General features: G+C 43.4%; 1 protein-coding gene across 2 annotated transcripts in view; it reads right to left on the reverse strand.

The window, feature by feature from the left end:
- Positions 1–11,081, reverse strand: part of GSAP (gamma-secretase activating protein) — a 64,479-nt gene extending 53,398 nt beyond the window's left edge. Inside the window, exons 1-2 of one of the 2 annotated variants that reach the window (XM_089524603.1) lie at positions 10,733–11,078; positions 1,720–1,796 (exon numbers count right to left, since the gene is read on the reverse strand). In XM_089524603.1, the coding sequence (XP_089380729.1) occupies positions 1,720–1,796; positions 10,733–10,823 (168 nt within the window). In that variant the 5' untranslated portion in view covers positions 10,824–11,078. Of the gene's footprint in view, positions 1–1,719; positions 1,797–10,732 lie in introns of both variants that reach the window. The other variant, XM_089524604.1, reaches the window with a different exon arrangement.
- Positions 11,082–18,176: the final 7,095 nt, after the last annotated feature.

Here is an 18,176-nt window from a genome sequence, read left to right on the forward strand (position 1 = left end):
TTTTTTACACCTTTCACATAGAAATATAGCAGGTTATTTTCTTTTCCTATTGCTGGTAAAAGGAAAAGATTCATTTACTTCATTTAAAAAAACAAAGAGCTGCTGTTAACCACTAAAAAATAATGGGTCCTACTTCTGGCATGGCTTATTTCAAATATTGTCCTCTCTGACAAGATGTCTCCTTCTTTTCTATATTTATAACAGAAAAGTCCTCAAAGTCCAGATAATCTTCAAGCTATGTTCTAAATTCTAGCATATTGTTAAAAAAAAGCCCTGCGTGGTTTTATTGATTTATCATGGATTTTTTGTTTCTTTCTATCCTCTGACAGTCTTACCAAAAGCAACAAGCAAGCTATGAGAAAAACATGGGAAATCTGCACGAGACATTCACTAGTGAGAACCAGTTCCAAATAGATTTCCTTAACTGGTATTTCTCATGTCAAGATTCAGCAGAGGGCAGTTGTGCTTGTTTCTCTGGACCTCTTGTGGCACATGATACCATATAGACTAGAATGTAATGCTCTCCAGATGTATTTCATTTTGTTGCTTAAACCTGAGTCTTTTGGGGCTTTGGGGCTTTTAGAGTTCTTTGTAGTTCACTGTTTTATGGTACACTAAATCCAGTCCTAATCTATTAAGACTTAAAAAAATACATTTTATACATCTTTAAATAAACAGAACTATATTTTAGGCAGGGCTACAGATAATCCATTATGGATATGTATAGTGGTGCTCTTCTCAAAGCTGTTTGATGCCAAAATAACCAGGGTAGAAACCCAATATAACATTAGCAGTGCAACTTTATTCGCACTAGTAGAATTATACTGTTGGATACTATATCCAACACTGGGTTGTATACATAAATGCAAACAGTACTTATGCGCTTACTTCCACACGCAGAGGAATGGAATAGAAAACATGCTACCTATAAGCGTTTGGTTGATTATGGGAAGTCCAACTAAAGTCCAAAATGCACTGCAGAAATAATCCAGTTTGAGACTGCTTTAATTGCCCTGGCTCAATGTTAGGTGCTGCAAGATTCCTTTGCACACTAGGTTTTTCAAAAAGGCTACAAAGTTGGCTTTAGCTGCACCTGCACTGCCAAAATAATGCAGTTTGACACCCTTTAATTGTCATGGCTCCATGGCAATGGAAAGTTTTCTGAGATATTTAGCCTTCTTTGTCTGACAGCTCTGGTACCTTACCAAACTACAAATCCCTGAATTCCATAGCACTGAGCCATGTCAAACTGCATTAATTCTGCAATGCAGATGCAACCTTTGTGAACTAAACTAAGGGCCCAAACAGACAGGCCAAAATAAAGCTGATTCAGGTCACTTTGGAGGCATGCTGTTTAAATGACACACACATCTTAAGAGGTCAGAAGTTGCTCCAAAGCTGTGCTCCAGTCCTTAGGACTGAAGCTTGGTTTTGGCACAACTTCCAGCCACTTAGGAAACCATGCGTCAGTTGCCAGGTTGTTTTTAATGTTTTATAAACCACTCTGGAAACCTTTAAAGTATATATATGTATATATATCTAAAGTGTGTGTGTGTGTGTATTGCAAACAAAATGATAAACTGTCTTATTTGTAGTTAATGAACTCTCCAATTTCAAGCACAAAAACCTAGGACTGAGAGTTACTTTCGTAAGATTGTGCAGCCACTCTCAGTCTCTCTCCCAAACAAAACAAAACAAAAATTAAAAAATATGGCTTACCTTCCAGGTATAAAGAATGTTTCCATTTCTTTCAACATTTACTATGTGTATTGTTTCCAAATAATTCTCCAAAGCATCTGAAATAAAAAAGTGTTACTATAGTGTGAACTGCCTCTGACCTTGAAATGCACGCATACATTTGAAAAGCATCTGCAAAGAAACCTATTTCATTATACAAATAACAAATAACGTGACAGGAAGGTATTTTGAACTGTAGTCCATAGATTGTATTAGATGTACAATTTTCTCTGCATGAATAGGAAAATTGTTCAGAATTCCAGCCTTATAACATGATAAACCACGACATCACATGGATATTGTTAATTCCAGGGACAAGACAGCACAACATTGAATTTCATCCACCGAAAGGAAATTTTAAATCACATGAAGTTATTTTAGCAGTCCTCGGCATCAATAACCCTGTGTCTCTGCTATTCTTGGAGCAAAAAAAACTTCTGGTTAATCTGGAACCTGGTCACAGTGTCACGAAAGATAAAAACAAAACAAAAAATCTTTAAAACTTTGCATCTCAGAATTCAAAGATATTGGACAGGAAGCACCTTTCATACCTCCAGCAGTTGAAGGAGGTACAGTGGTTTTTTAAATCAATAAATGTCACTATATTGTCACTATATGTTGTTGACTAACTACAACTGAATGTCAAAGGCAATAGCAGCACCAAATCTGTCAGGGATTCTACAAGGGGGAAACAAGGATGAATCTCTTACCAAACCTACAGCAGCATTAGCTGATCATGCATGCCAAGAGATTTCTCCCTAGCCATAGTTCCCTGAGGGGGAGAGCAGCGGCAATTTCCTCTTTGCTCATCATATTTCATTTAATGCCACCACATCTTGTAGGTCTGTAATGCTGGGTCATTTTAGCCAGCTAAAAAGGTGCCCCAATCAGTTTAGCAGATTTTCAAAATGACAGTATACTTATTAAAAAATATCTGGAGGTAACCATCGTTTAACCAGAGGCAACTTCATTGCTTTCATCTGCAGGAATCCTGTCCAAGGAACATTATAAGAGAAAATATTGTTAAACATACAGCAGGGCCATACAGGGAGAGTGAGCACGTTCTTGAAAAATGCCTGCCTCCCTACCTTTTAAAGAGTTATTTGAGAGTGTCAATGAGTACATGGCTAGAAGGTATCTGGCAGACACTATTTACTTGGACTTTCAAAGTCTTTTGACAAAATCCCCCACCAGACTCTTGAGCAGATTTAGCAATCATGGGTTATGAGGAAATGTCCTCTTATGGATCAGTAAGTGGTTAACAAATAGTAAACAGAGATGAGGAATAAGTGAACACCTCTTGCAATAGAGGAATAAAAACAATGGGGTCCCCTAAGGATCTGTATTGGGACTGCTGACTTTTAACTTGTTTAAAGTCCAAAGGAAGACTGGAGACAAAGGCTCCATACAGACAGGACAAAATAAAGCTGCTTTGGGTCACTTTGGAGGTATGCAGTTTAAATGATGCATGCATACTAAGAGTCTGGAAGCTGCACCAAAGCCATGATCCAGCCCTAGGGACTGGAGCGCAGCTTTGGTGCAACTTCCAGACTCATAGGAAGCATGCATCATTGAAACACCATACCTCCAAAGTGACTCAAAGCAGCTTTATTTTGGCCTGTCTATATGGGGCCATTGATAAGAAGAAAGGCAGCCAGGTTTGCTGGTGACATTGAGTTATTGATGTCACTAGCATATGATGAAGTGAACTGCAGTCCACGAAAGCTTATGCTATAAATTTCTTCTTCCCAAATAGTGATAGCTACCAACCAAAAATGGCAATGAAAAATATGAAAGGGTGGAGCAAATTCTCTGTGAGGAAACATTAACTTTAGTCCAAAACATAATGCAGAAATAATACAGTTGGAGACCACTTTAACTGCCCTGGCTCAATGCTAGGGAATCCTGGGAACTGTAGTCTATTGTGGCACCAGAGCTCTCTGACTGAGGCAGCTAAATGTCTCACAAAACTACAGTTCCCAGAATTCCCTGGCATTCAGCCAGGGCAGTTAAAGCAGTGTGTTTTGGACCTTCAAGGGGCTTTTAGCTTAGCAACAAAGAGAAGGGGGAGGAATTGTGAATGATGTGAAGAAAGGTTTTTCTACTTTTATCCTGAAACTCCAGTGTCATTCACTGAAGCACTATGGTGAAAGATCTGAGACAGATAATAAAGAAGTATTTTGTCACACTGTGCATAGTTGTGCATATCTGTGTATACAACCCATAGTTGTGAGTTGGGTTCCACAAACATATAGGAGTAACCACCAACCTGGACATATTTAATGAGGATTAAGGACCAGACAATGCAAGGAGAACAGAGCTATGGCAAAAAAATTCCTCCCCTAGCAGGGCCAGTATTTTATTTATTAATTTTATATATAGCCTTCCTTTTGCCCAAAACTGGGGACTTTAAGTGCCTCACAATGAACAAATGAAATTAAAACAACTTCACAAAAAATTAACAAAACAATTTTAAATATCTCTATATGAGGAAATACCTAACTGGTTAAACTCCCTTTTGTTCCAGCAGTTAAGTTCTATTGACAAAATCCTATATAAATAAAATGTATTAGTCCACCTGGGGAAGGAGAACAAAGGAGAACACCCTTTCATGCTGCACAATTATAGCATTTTGATACCACTTTTACATCCATGGCTGATCCTATGGAATTCTGAGATGTGTTATTTGATAAGGCACTAGGGCACTCTGGCACAGAAAGCTGCTGTTGTTATAGTTGTGTGCCTTCAAGTTGTTTCCCACTTATGGTGACCCTAAGGCTAACCTATCAAGAGGCTTACTTGACAAGATTTGTTCAGCAGGGGTTTGCCTTTCTCTGAGGTTGAAAGAGTATGACTTGTCCAAAGTCACTCAGTGGGTTTCCATGGCTGAGTGGGGATTCACATGCTCATCTCCAGAGTACTAATCCAATGCTTAAATCACTACACCATGCTGGCTCTTGCTATACAAAACTACAAATTCCAGGATTTCATAGGGTGAAGCTATGACAGCTGAAGTGATATGAAAGTGCTACAACTGTTTAGTGTAAAAGCAACTAGAGAGGGTCCACCTAGCCTCCCAGAGCTTGAGAGTGGCCACCACATGGCCACCAGAAAGATGTGATGGGAAAAGGTACCTCCTCTGAAGATCTCAAAAGACAAGCAGGCACATATGAGATGATGTATGGTCTTCCAAATATGCTGGAACCAAGCTGGATAAGGATTTCTAAGCCACAGCCAACACTTTGAACTGTGCCCAGAAACAGATGGGTAGCCAGTGAAACTGTTATAACAAGAAATTCACTTGTGCCCTGTAGCCAACCATGTTCAATAGTTGCCGTGAAACATTCTTGATCATATTTAGTATGTTTTCCAATACCAGCAACAAAAGAACACGAGCAAGACTCAAATAACTGTACTCACGTCCTTCTTCCAGCCTTTCCATAGTTTGTGATTGGCCATCACAGAAACTGTACACCTTTGATCTGATCCAGAATAGATATTGCTACCTTCTTATGACAACCCTGATCTATTGTTTTGTCTAGATATGTTTACAGCAGTGGTCCTCAAACTATCCCCTTTAAGAGATTTTAGACTTCAGCTCCCAGAAGCCTCAGCCTTGTTGGCCAATGGTCTGGGATTCTGGGAGGTGAAGTCCAAAATCCCCCAAAGAGCAGTTTGGGGACCACTGGTTTGAAACATATTTTTAAGATTGTCACTGGACCCTCCTCCCTTCAGATAGACAGAGCTCAAGGTACCATCTTCACCTATGCCTCAAAGAACAGAGAAAAGCAAGGATAAGAGACAAGTTGTGACACATACAATAAAAGCTGGCATGCACTGTAGACTGCTAGTGAGAAGTTGGCACCTAAAGGGGGTTCATCTGCTCCTTCCTATCTCATCTAGCATTCCTGAGCCTTCTGTGTGAACCACTAACATTATTACATTAAAAGTACCTCTACAACATGCTTCCAGGAAACGTATTTAAATTAATTAATATTTTACATACTGCTCAGTATTCAGAGCTTTCAAGCTTTTGCTCGATACTGCATTTTGATCAGATATACGCAAGGAACCTGATATTCCTGGCATTTACACAGATTATGCAACTCTTTGGGCAGGATTAAGTACTTTGAAGTCTTCACCATTTCAGCAGGAGAACTTCAAACATATGTTTAACTTTGCCTGAACTGATCAAACTCAAGGCAAATAATCAGACTTCACAAACTGAGTTGCCTACAAGAAAAATGTTTTACTCTCCAAATATATACATATATATTTTTTTATTTAGGTATTTATATCCCGCCCTTCAGCCCTAATGGCTATCAGGGCGGCTTACATTTATTATTATTTTCAACCAGACAGTTCCCTGCCCGCAGGCTTACAATCTAAAAGACACGACACAAAAGGAGAAGGGAATGGTGAGGGGGGAGGGGATCGGGTCCAGCATTCTTCTCTCCCTCTGAGGCCTGGACCAAGGCAGATGGACCGGAGGGAGGGCTCTGCTTCTTCCAGGCAGGCCTGGTGGAGCTCGCCTGCCTCTCTCTCCCCTTCCAGATGGTGGCTGAAGGGAGGGCTGGTCCTCTTCGAGGAAGGCAGTTGGAGCTCGCCTGCCTCTCTCTCCCAGATGGTGGCTGAAGGGAGGGTTGGTCCTCTTCGAGGAAGGCAGTTGGAGCTCGCCTGCCTCTCTCTCCCAGATGGTGGCTGAAGGGAGGGTTGGTCCTCTTCGAGGAAGGCAGTTGGAGCTCGCCTGCCTCTCTCTCCCAGATGGTGGCTGAAGGGAGGGCTGGTCCTCTTCGAGGAAGGCAGTTGGAGCTCGCCTGCCTCTCTCTCCCCTTCCAGATGGTGGCTGAAGGGAGGGCTGGTCCTCTTCGAGGAAGGCAGTTGGAGCTCACCTGCCTCTCTCTCCCAGATGGTGGCTGAAGGGAGGGTTGGTCCTCTTCGAGGAAGGCAGTTGGAGCTCGCCTGCCTCTCTCTCCCAGATGGTGGCTGAAGGGAGGGTTGGTCCTCTTCGAGGAAGGCAGTTGGAGCTCGCCTGCCTCTCTCTCCCAGATGGTGGCTGAAGGGAGGGCTGGTCCTCTTCGAGGAAGGCAGTTGGAGCTCGCCTGCCTCTCTCTCCCCTTCAAGATGGTGGCTGAAGGGAGGGTTGGTCCTCTTCGAGGAAGGCAGTTGGAGCTCACCTGCCTCTCTCTCCCAGATGGTGGCTGAAGGGAGGGTTGGTCCTCTTCGAGGAAGGCAGTTGGAGCTCGCCTGCCTCTCTCTCCCCTTCCAGATGGTGGCTGAAGGGAGGGCTGGTCCTCTTCGAGGAAGGCAGTTGGAGCTCGCCTGCCTCTCTCTCCCCTTCCAGATGGTGGCTGAAGGGAGGGCTGGTCCTCTTCGAGGAAGGCAGTTGGAGCTCACCTGCCTCTCTCTCCCAGATGGTGGCTGAAGGGAGGGTTGGTCCTCTTCGAGGAAGGCAGTTGGAGCTCACCTGCCTCTCTCTCCCAGATGGTGGCTGAAGGGAGGGTTGGTCCTCTTCGAGGAAGGCAGTTAGAGCTCACCTGCCTCTCTCTCCCAGATGGTGGCTGAAGGGAGGGTTGGTCCTCTTCGAGGAAGGCAGTTGGAGCTCACCTGCCTCTCTCTCCCAGATGGTGGCTGAAAGGAGGGCTGGTCCTCTTTGAGGAAGGCAGTTGGAGCTCACCTGCCTCTCTCTCCCAGATGGTGGCTGAAGGGAGGGTTGGTCCTCTTCCTTTTTTTTGTATTAAACTGCTTGATGTACAGAAACAGCAGTGTTTTTCCCCAACAGCGTTTACAGAATCAAAGGAGACAGAACTATATACTGTTGCTCATAGAAAATGTTGATAGTCATCACTTTCATAACCGGTATGCCATCTGCCTAAAGTAGTTTCAGATGAGAAGAGAAAGCACTGTTAGGTCAGACAGGTGTGTTACTGTGTTGGTGTATGCCTTCAGGTTGTTTCTGACTTATGGCAACCTTATCACGAGGTTTTCTCTGCAAGATTTTCAGAGGAGGGGTTGCCTTTGCCTTCCTTTGAGGCTGTAGGAGCATGAATTGCCAAAGGTCCCCCAGTGGATTTCCATGGCTTAGTGGGGATTTGAACCCTGATCTTCAGAGTGGCAGTCCAACACTCAAACCACTATACCATACTGGTCTTATATTTCCTGATAATTATGAAACCTGACAATGGCTCATATACAATACAACCACCACATGGTCCAAGGCCCAACTTTATAAAACATATTGCTATTCATATTGCTATTAGAAACCACTGGGGTTGTTGCTGGACCTTCTTCCCTAAGATACAGGGCTCTAGTTACCATCTTCCCCTATGCCTCAAAGATCTAAGCATCAGTGAACAAAGACTTATGCTCAGCATTTTCTCTGCCTTACTTTATATATCCCTAGCTAAAACTCTCAGAATATATAGTTACAGTTGAATATAGTTACCGTTGAATATTAATAGGCCAAAAACAATGACTGAGGATTATTTACATAACTTAAAAATGGGTAACATTCAAGTGGGTATGTAAGGGTTTGAAAGACAGACACTGGAAAAAGCAAACAGGAAGAAATTCAACTTATTTGAAATGTGGTGTTGGAAGATTTGAAATGTGGTGCTGGAGGAGAGGTCTGTTGATAGTATGGGAGGGTTAACAGGCAAATGAATGGTTCCAAGAGCAAATCAAGACTGAACTTTTACTAGAAGCCAAGATGACTAGACTGAGGCTATCCTATAGGTATGTCATGAGATTACTCATTGGAAAAGACGATAACGTTTGATAAAAATGGAAGAAGGCAGTGAGAAAAGAGAAAGACCAAGGATTCAGCCAAGGAAGCCACAGTCCTGAGTTTGCAAGACCTGGGCCAGAGAGGTGATGAACAGGGCTCTTGGGGGTCTCTCAATGAGAGGGATGCTGTAAGGACTTTATCACAGGACTTTATCACACAGGGAAAATTGGGGGTTTAAACAGCTATTATCCTGTGAAAATCGTGCAATTGCGATTAAGATTTTCACACTCACTGCAATTTCCCCATGAATGATTTGTTGCTGTTTATTGCCTGGGATAATGACTTCAATCGTGATGTTGTGTGAAAGTGTCAGTTGCGACTGCGCAATTTTCACAAGATAATCACTGTTTAAACCCCTGATTTGCCCCATGTGATAAAGTCCACACAGGGAAAATCGGGGGTTTAAACGGGCATTATCCAGCAATATTTGTGCAATCGCGGTAAAGATTTTCACACATGATCACGATGAAAGATGTCTTGTTCTGGAAAAAACAGGAAATAACCAGCAACAATTCATTCATGAATGATTTGTTGCTGGCTATTCCCGAGATGAGTCCTCTTTAATCATGATCATGTGTGACAATCTTTACCGCAATCGCACAAATATCGCTGGATAATGCCTGTTTAAACCCATGAGTTTCCCCACGTGTGATAAACATCTAAGACAAAACTGACCTGAGGGCGACCCACAGCAATGTGCCCCCCAATTTTTACCACTGCCAGTCAGATGAAGGAGGGCTTCTCTTTCCGCAGGTGCTTCGCTCTAAGCAGCCACTTGCCTCCACTGAGGCCCTTCGCCAGTGCTCTGACTGCTGAGCGCACTATAAGAGGTCCAGACGTCCTACATTTCAACCTCCTGTCCGGGGTTCAACACCTCCTCTATTTCAAGCCATCAAACCTGTCAGGAAAGCAAAAGGTAGCTTAACAGATTTATTATTGCCCCTCAAAAGGTGTGTTAGTTTTTCTCAAGCAATGAACACAACAAGAATACTCCCAAACGGATACAGAAAAACTGCTGCCTGCATCGGAGAGGCAAAAGAAATGCCGTGTTTCCCCGAAAATAAGACACTGTCTTATATTTATTTTTCCTCAAGAAGACATACTATGGCTTATTTTCAGGGGATGTCTTATTTTTATTAAATATGATACAACTATCTACATTTATTCCAATATAGTTAAGTCGTCTTCTTCTCGAACATCATCATAACTCTCCAAACCCTGTCACTATGTCTTGATTTGGGGCTATGGCTTATGTTGTGCAAATGCTTAGAAATCCTCCTACGGCTTATTTTACAGGTATGTCCTATTTTCGGGGAAGCAGGGTAGGGAGGAAACCGTGTGCTTTTTCTAACTGAGGTCTGGAAAGGAAAGGAGGATCTGGGTTGTTGAAGCCGATCGGCAGCAACGCAAGGGGACAGGTGTGTGTGAGTTGGATTGAGGAAGAAAAGCAGGAGGGATGAGAGAGCAAATGGGAAGACTGCAAAATGAAAGTGGTAACTTAAATGGATCCCAGCCTAAGATCTGTTGCGAAGGAAGCACAATAGTAAGCATTTCTACAAGTACATTGCAAGCCAACAAGGCATTTTAATGAAGGTCATGAGAAAAAAAATACAATATCTGTGTGTCTGTATATATATACATACATAATAATATGTAAAAATACAAATTAAACACAGTATATGTGACACAGCCGTAAATACCGGGCAGCATGGCGCAGCGGTTCCGATGGTTGTCCTATCACTCTGGAGACCTGGGTTCGAATCCCGACTCAGCCAAGTAAACCCAATGGGTGAATTTGGGCAAATCACACTCTCTCAGCCTCAGAGGATGGCAGTGGCAAAAAACAAACAAACCTTTGAAGAAACTTACTTATAAGTCAGAAACGACTTGAAGGCACACAACAACAACAACAACAACAAAGCATATGACACCAATTGATATTGATAAGAGTCTTGTCTTGAAAAGGTGAGTCCATATGGTCCTGGACTTTTAACTTGGAGGTCATCTGCACTGGAGGGATAACCCAGTTTGATAGCGCTTTAAGTGCCTTGGCTCCAGGCTCTGGAATTCTGAGGCTCTGGAATTCCATTCCCAGAATTCCAGAGCCTGGAGCCAAGGCACTTAAAGCGCTATCAAACCAGATTATTCCTCCAGTGCAGATGCAGAAAGAAAAAAGCAACCCAGCCCAAAAAGAAACCAAGCCCTTACCACCAGAGGAGCCTCCTGTGACAGTTTGCTCCTCAATCCAAGGCTTCACGTCCCTCTGAGGCTCAAAATGGGCGCTCAACTCCAGCAACATCCTCCTTCCCTGGCTGAAGCCAAGCTCCACTCTGAGACATAGACTGCCTTAGATAGAACAAGATCTGTTTTCTTCCCTCCTCCTCCTCATGCCCAGCCCTCTCCAAAGCGCAGCTCTCGTTCCCTATTGGGCCAGTGGCGCGACACTCATCTCAACGGCGGCGTTGATTGGCCGCGGCGCAGCTATGGGCGGGGCTAGAGCTGTTAGGAAAGTGACTGTGTGAAACAGCTTCTTGCTGGGGCCCCTTCAAAGTCCAATCTACTCTGCAGAAATAATCCACTTTGAGACCGCTTTAACTGCCTTGGCTCAATTCCAGGGAGTTCTGAGAACTGTGGTTTTGGGAGATATTGCGCCTTCTCTGTCAGAGAGAGAGTAAACTACAATTCCCAGGATTCCCTAGCACTGAGGCCAGGGCTGTTAAAGCAGCCTCAAACTGGGTTGTTTCTGCAGTGTGTTTTGGACCTTAATGGCGACCCTGTCATGGGAAGATATGTTCTCAGGGTTTTGTAGGGTGCCTCCCTCTGAGGCTGAGAGAGTGTGCACCCCAAGCAGAAGTCTTTCTTAACCGCAAAGGAGGAGGGCCAAGGCAGAATTGTAGGACGTTCAAAATAAAAGCTAAAAACACTCGCATAAATTCATTTTGTGTGGTTTATTTACAGCTATATTGTGTGTGTTGTGTGCCTTCGAGTTGTTTCTGGCGTATGGTGACCCTAAAGCGAACCTACCATAGGGCTTTCTTGGTAAGATTTGCTCAGAGGTTTGCCTTTGACTTCCACTGAGGCTAGGGTTGCCATAATAATTCTCTACTATAAACCGGGACAAAATGTAGGACAAAATTTAGACCAAAATGTAGGACAATTGTAGGATAAAATTTAGGCCAAAATGTAAGAAAAAATGGAGGACCTTAAATGTTCTACATTTTGGGCTAAATTTTATACTACAATTGTCCTACATTTTGGGCTAAATTTTGTCCTACATTTTGTCCCAGTTTATAGTAGAGAATTATGGCAACCCTATCTGAGGCTGAGAGAGTGTGACTCATCCAAGGCTGCCCAGTGAGTTTCATGACTGAGCTGGGATTCAAACCCTGGTCTCTATAGAGTTGTACAAATCATACCCTCAAACCACTGAGCCACACTGGCTCATATTCCATTTACACTTGCCCCTCCATATTTGCTAGGGTCAGGGGAATGAGACCCCCGTGAATATGGAAAAAACGCAAATAACAAAAACACCATGTTTTCCCCTGAGAGGACACCTCTCTAGGAATCTCTAGGTCCTCCAGTGCAACTCTGTGGTCAACGTCCGACAGACACCAGGGATGTAGCCAAGGGGGGGGATCTTGGGGTCCGGACCCCCCTTCCATTAGAAAAATGAATGGTGTGTGCTGCTGTGCCGCTGCACCCAAGCCCCATTATAATGGTGGCACTTAGTCTGGACCCCCCCTTCCTAAAATCCTGGCTACGTCCCTGCAGACACTGACCACAGAACTACGCTGGAGGAGCTACAAAGGCCTAGTAGATCATTCTCTCTAGGAATCTCTAGGTCTTTCAGTGCAACCTTTAGTTAAAATTGAACATAGAGTTGCACTGGAGGACCTAGATATTCCTAGAGAGAACATATTAATCAAATCCAGGAATAAGCAAATCCGCAAATATCAAAGCCACAAATATGGAGGATGAGTGTACCAATTCAATTCATATAGTTTATTTACATCTGTATTTTTTCTACTATTTCTGATACAAAAAGAAAAAATGACAACACATATACATACGTACTTACATCTTATCCCCACTGCTTAAAATCCACCCCTACTAACAACATCTAACTACATAGAAGTATCGTATAAGTACATATAAGTCCCTTGAAAGGCATAGTTAAGGAAGGAACGAGTGGTTTATTTACATCTGTATTACAGTAACATATATCATATTTTATTGTGTACTCCACCATATTACTTATCTTCTGTAAAACGCCTCATCTGCTTGCAACATACTTCTTAGGAACTGTGAGGAAGACAAATGCTTAAAATTGTATTTTAACTAGCCACAAACCCTTGACTGAATTAACGTAATATGATTCCTTTCGTGTGTCCATTGTGCTGAAATTGAGGAAAACCCCTTTCAACATTTGCTTTGTGTCCTCAAGCAGCCCATTGCCTAACATTTTATTTATCTACTGTATTTATAGCTCTGCTGTTCAGCCAGAAAGCCTTACAGAAAGTTAATTAGACATTTCCTTACCTTCAGGCCTACAATTTAAGAAGACATGACACAAAAGGAGAAGGGAATGGCAGTGGGGAAGAGAAACCAATGCACTTTGAGCTCTGGGTGCAAGTCTTGTCTGCTGCTGTTCCTAGGAAAAAGTAACTTTATTATAAAGATCCGTCCTATCCGATTTGCACAGAGGACAGGGTGCCAAGTAGGCAAACTTCTCAAAAGGGAACAGCAAACACGTGCTCCTCATGTGCTTCTTAGTCATGCTCCAAATGGAGCATGTTCTGGAATTTCTCCTGGACGGAATACTGAAATGTAGGACATGCCCTGGAAAAAAAGGGGACACTTGGTCATCCTGAGAGGATGACTTGTCTCAGGTCACCCAATGGGTTTTCATGGCTGAGCAGAGATTCAAATCCTGCCAACCCTCAAACCACTACACCAGACTAGTTCTTGTATGTATGTATGTCACTTCAAGTTGCCTATCAACTTAATGCAACCCTATTGATTTTATGGGGTTTTCTTATGTAAGGAATACTCAGCAGCGGTTTTGCTCGTTCCACTGAAATATAGATTACAGTTGATTTTCATTGATGGTCTCCCATCCAAGTACTAACCAGGGCTGAGCCCTGGTGGCACAGTGGTTAAATCACAGTACTGCAGCCAGAAAATTGTGAGTTCAATCCCAGGCAGGGCTGCAGAGTCGGTCCACTCAGCCTTCCATCCTTTTGTAGGTCATAAAATGAGGACCCAGCTTGTTGGGGGCAATTATTGCTATCGCTATTGACCCTTCCATGATCAGACTGGATCTGGTGCCTTTAGGTCAGTAGTCCCCAAACTGTGCTCTTTAAGGGATTTTGGACTTCAGCTCCCAGAATCCTATTGGCCAACATGGCTGAGGCTTCGGGGAGCTGAAGTCCAGAATCTTTTAAAGGGCACAATTTGTGGACCACTGCTTTAGGGTATGTAGTAAGCAAAGAGAAATCTTCATATTGCCCAATGGAGGCTCTCTGCATGCAAGCAGCTCTTGGTTTCTGCTTGCACAGGAAAGGGAGGGTGATGCTGATTATTTTTGGGCTTGGATTCATGCTAGATGATGGTCGTGTGGGTTGGTGCTTAATGGGCATCATTTGCCAGGTGGGCTGGAAATCCAGATGGTGAAGGAAGGTGTCTCAAATGTTTTGCATGTCTATCCGTTTTGCGGGTCATTGTTGTTTTCCTATTCATGGCTGCATCTGCACCACAGAAATACTGCAGTTTGATACCTCTTTAACTGCCATAACTCAATGTTATGGAATTCTGGATTTTGTAGTTTGGTGAGATATTTTGCCCTCTCTGTCAGGGAACTCTGGTGCCTCACCAAACTACAGATCCCAGGATTGCACAAGATGGAGCCATGACAGTTAAAGCAGTGTCAAAATGAATTATTTCTGCAGTGCAGATTCAGTCTACGTCTGCAGTGTATTGATAAGGCAATATGCTTGGTGTGTGTGTGTGTGTATGTATGTATGTATGTATGTATGAGCCTTCCAGTTGCCTGTCTACCTGTGATGACCCCATGAATTTAATACGATTTTCCTAGGCAAGGAATACTCAGAGGTAGCTTTTGGAGAGAGAGGCTTCTCAAGCTAGTAATTATCTACTTGCTGTACTGCTATGTCGTCTTTCTCTTCTTAACATTTACCAGACCAACAGAATATGTTAGTCCAACAGTGTTACATCTTGGTGCAGAATTCACACAAAGATAGACCTGAAAGGTAGGCGTTTCATCTGTAAATAACATTCCTAAAAAGTTTAGGTTGTTTGGGTGCCTTCATGTCACCTGTTGATTTATGGTGGCCACATTAATTTCTTAGGGTTTTCTTAGTATAGGAATACTCAGACATTGTTTCCCATTCCCTTCCTATAAACCTTTAGATTACAGCACCCTCTATTGCTTTGGTGGTCAGCCATCAAGAGGTTGCCTAATTGTGTGCAAATTCACAATTGTATTTCTTATTAAAAATATACTGTTGAGTAGATCCCCTGAAACCTGACATCTATGGGGCTCAACAGATGCGCAGCTCCGTGCCACCCATCTTTGCCCCGAGTCAGTGCTGCAGCGGCCGCACACTGCAGTAACGATGCACCTCCAAAAAGAAGCTGCCTACAGCGGCTTCTTTTTTGCAGCTCCGCAAACAGGAAAGGGCCCTGCCATGAAGCCACTTCCTGTCTGCGACGTGCGGACGATGTGCCATCATGGTGGCTTGCATGTAGACTGGAGGCTGCCATGATGGCGCTGCCGCCGCACACTAGGATTCAGGAGGTGCGGCTGCTGCGTGCTCCCGAACTCTAGTTTTGGCCTGGTTACGCCGCTTTGTGCCTGTCTGTACCAGGCCCATCATCTACTTATATAGTTATACAAGCATGTCAAATTTCCAAGCAAGTTAATAAACATTGCCAGAGGCTAATCCAAGATATTTTGGTGCTTGGGGCAAAGTAGAAAATGCCATCACACACACTCACATTTTGCAATCTGACTAGACACTGAACAGTCACCAGGTGCTTTTTCTGAGTCTCTTAGAAAAGATGGGTATGTGACTGGTTCCTAAGGAAAGCAAATGAACAATGTGCAAATGAACCCCACTTCCTGGAAGATTAATTGAAGCACCTAGACTGGACTCTACAGGCTAATGGATACTCCAGCTCAGACATAAGAAGGGCTGTCAGAGCCAGAAAAACCCATAGGAATGAAGACAAACAACCATCCAAAGGGAAGATATTCTTACCATACATTAAACAGACAGAATAGGGAAACTGGCGAGGAAACACAACCTCCAAATGGTCTACAAAGCGACCAAGAAAATCCAGCAAATGCTCTGCTCAGCAAGGGTCAGGAGAGACCCTCTCATGGCCCCAAGAGTTTACCATGTACCATGCAGCTGTGGGCAAGTCTATATAGGGACCATCAATACAGTGTTCAAACACAAATCAAGGGACACAAGAGACACTGCAGCTTGGGACAGCCAGAAAAATTAGCAGTAACAGAACATGTTATAAATCATCCTGGGCATACAATGCTATTTGAAAGCACTGGACCATGCCAGCAACTATAAGGTCAGAATGCACAGGGAAGTCATTGGCGGGATACAAACCGCCGCTTTGCGGCGCTTCCCTGCCGCCGCCGCCGCTTGCTCCGTGCAGGAGCTGCAGCAGCCAAACCGCGCGGCTGCCGCGCGGAGCAAAAAAGAAGCTCCATTTCGGAGCTTCTTCTTGCGGCGCACTGATGACGTCATGAAGCGCCGCTGGCGCATTCGCAACGTCATAGGCGCCACGACACATCTGGACGCTATGCGTCCAGTACGTAAAGATGGTGGCGCCCATGTGGAAGGGGCGCCGCCATCTTGTACGTATAGGATACGTACTAGGGTTAGGGGGGTGCAGAAGCACCGCCCCTTCCTAACCCTAGTACGTATCCTATACGTACTATATGGCGGTTTGTATCCCGCCACTGAATTCCAGAAACACTTGGACAACTTCAACAGAAAAGAAGGAACCCTTAAATTAAACAAAGTTTGGCTACCAGTCCTGAAAAACACCAAAATCAAGATCCAGCAAATGCATATGAAAACCACCCAGGTTTAGGGGGTTTTCCCAGCAGACAATGGATCGCTAATTAAATAGACACCCAGAGGCTTTGCCATTCAACAATAAAATAATACACAGATTAACATGTAAATCATTTCCTCTCAACCAGCAGCATATATACTCCACTCTCTTTCATGCTAGCATTCTCTGAAGATGCTAGCCACAGCTGCTGGTGAAATGTCAGGAAAAAACTTTCTAGAACATGGCCTCATAGCCTGAAAAAACCATACTGTGGTCCCCAAACTGTGCTTTTTAAGGGATTTTGGACTTCAGGTCCCAGAATCCCAGACTATTAGCCAAGGTGGCTGAGGCTTCTGGGAGCTGAAGTCCAAAATCTCTTAAAGGGCACAGTTTGGAGACCACTGGTCTAAATAATGGACACTAGAACAAAACAAAACAAAAAATGAAAGAGGAAGCACACATGCAACAAGAGAAGAGAGATTATGGTTATGACATTCGTGGCAAAGGAAGCCACACCTTCTCTAATGCTACTCATTCACAGCTACAAATTATATACTCATTTGATGAAAAGTGTTAGGAGCAGCCCTGGTCTTTAAATCCTTCCACTAAGTCAGAAGCAGCAAAAATTCTAAACAATTAGCCACAGAATCTAGAAGTGAAGAAAACATGCACATAATAGAGAAGAGGGGTTAAAACTACTGTTGTTTTGCCAATGGGGCCACTCTTTCTGGGGTGTCCCTGGGCCCAAACAGACAAGCCAAAATAAAGCTGCTTCAGGTCACTTTGGAGGTATGCTGATAAAATGACATGCACATCTTAAGAGGCCAGAAGCTGCACCAAAGCTGCACTCCAGTCCTTAGGACTGGAGCATGGCTTTAGTGTGGCTTCCAGCCTCTTAGGATGCATGCATCATTTAAACAGCATACCTCCAAAGTGACCCAAAGCAGCTTTATTTTGTCCTGTCTGTTTGAGCCTCCACTTACACAACTACAAACTGCACACTCACTATGTAAGCAGTAATAAGAAGCCTGATCCTCAAAGTCTTCAACTATTTCAGTAATGTCCAAACAGTTATGGCCTTCAAGTCATTTCCGACTTATGGTAATGTTTTTATTCCGGCAAGCTTTTTAAAATCATGCAGGGCTGGTTTTATCGGGGGATGTGAAGTTGGTATAGATTATTTTAACAGTGTATATTTTAAATTTTGTATTGGTAATTTTATATTGTTATGATTTTAATTGTACAATTTTAATTGTTGTGTTTGATATATGTTAGTCACTTTGGGTCCCACTTTGGATATAAATAAATAAACGCTAAGGCAAACCTATCACAGGGTTTTCTTGGCAAGATTTGTTCAGAGGGATTTGCCACTGCTTTCTCTGAGGCTGGGAAAATGTGACTTCCCCAGGATCACCTAGTGGGTTCCCATGGCCGAGCAAAGAATCATAGAATCATAGAGTCAGAAGAAACCACAAGGGCCATCCAGTCCAAACCCCTGCTATGCAGGAATACACAATCCTTGTTCTCCAGAGTCATACTCCAGTGCTCA

The sequence above is a fragment of the Sceloporus occidentalis genome, unplaced genomic scaffold (assembly GCF_023333645.1).
Source record: "Sceloporus occidentalis isolate IW3139 unplaced genomic scaffold, rSceOcc1.0.p SCAF_5, whole genome shotgun sequence".
Lineage (NCBI taxonomy): Eukaryota > Metazoa > Chordata > Lepidosauria > Squamata > Phrynosomatidae > Sceloporus > Sceloporus occidentalis.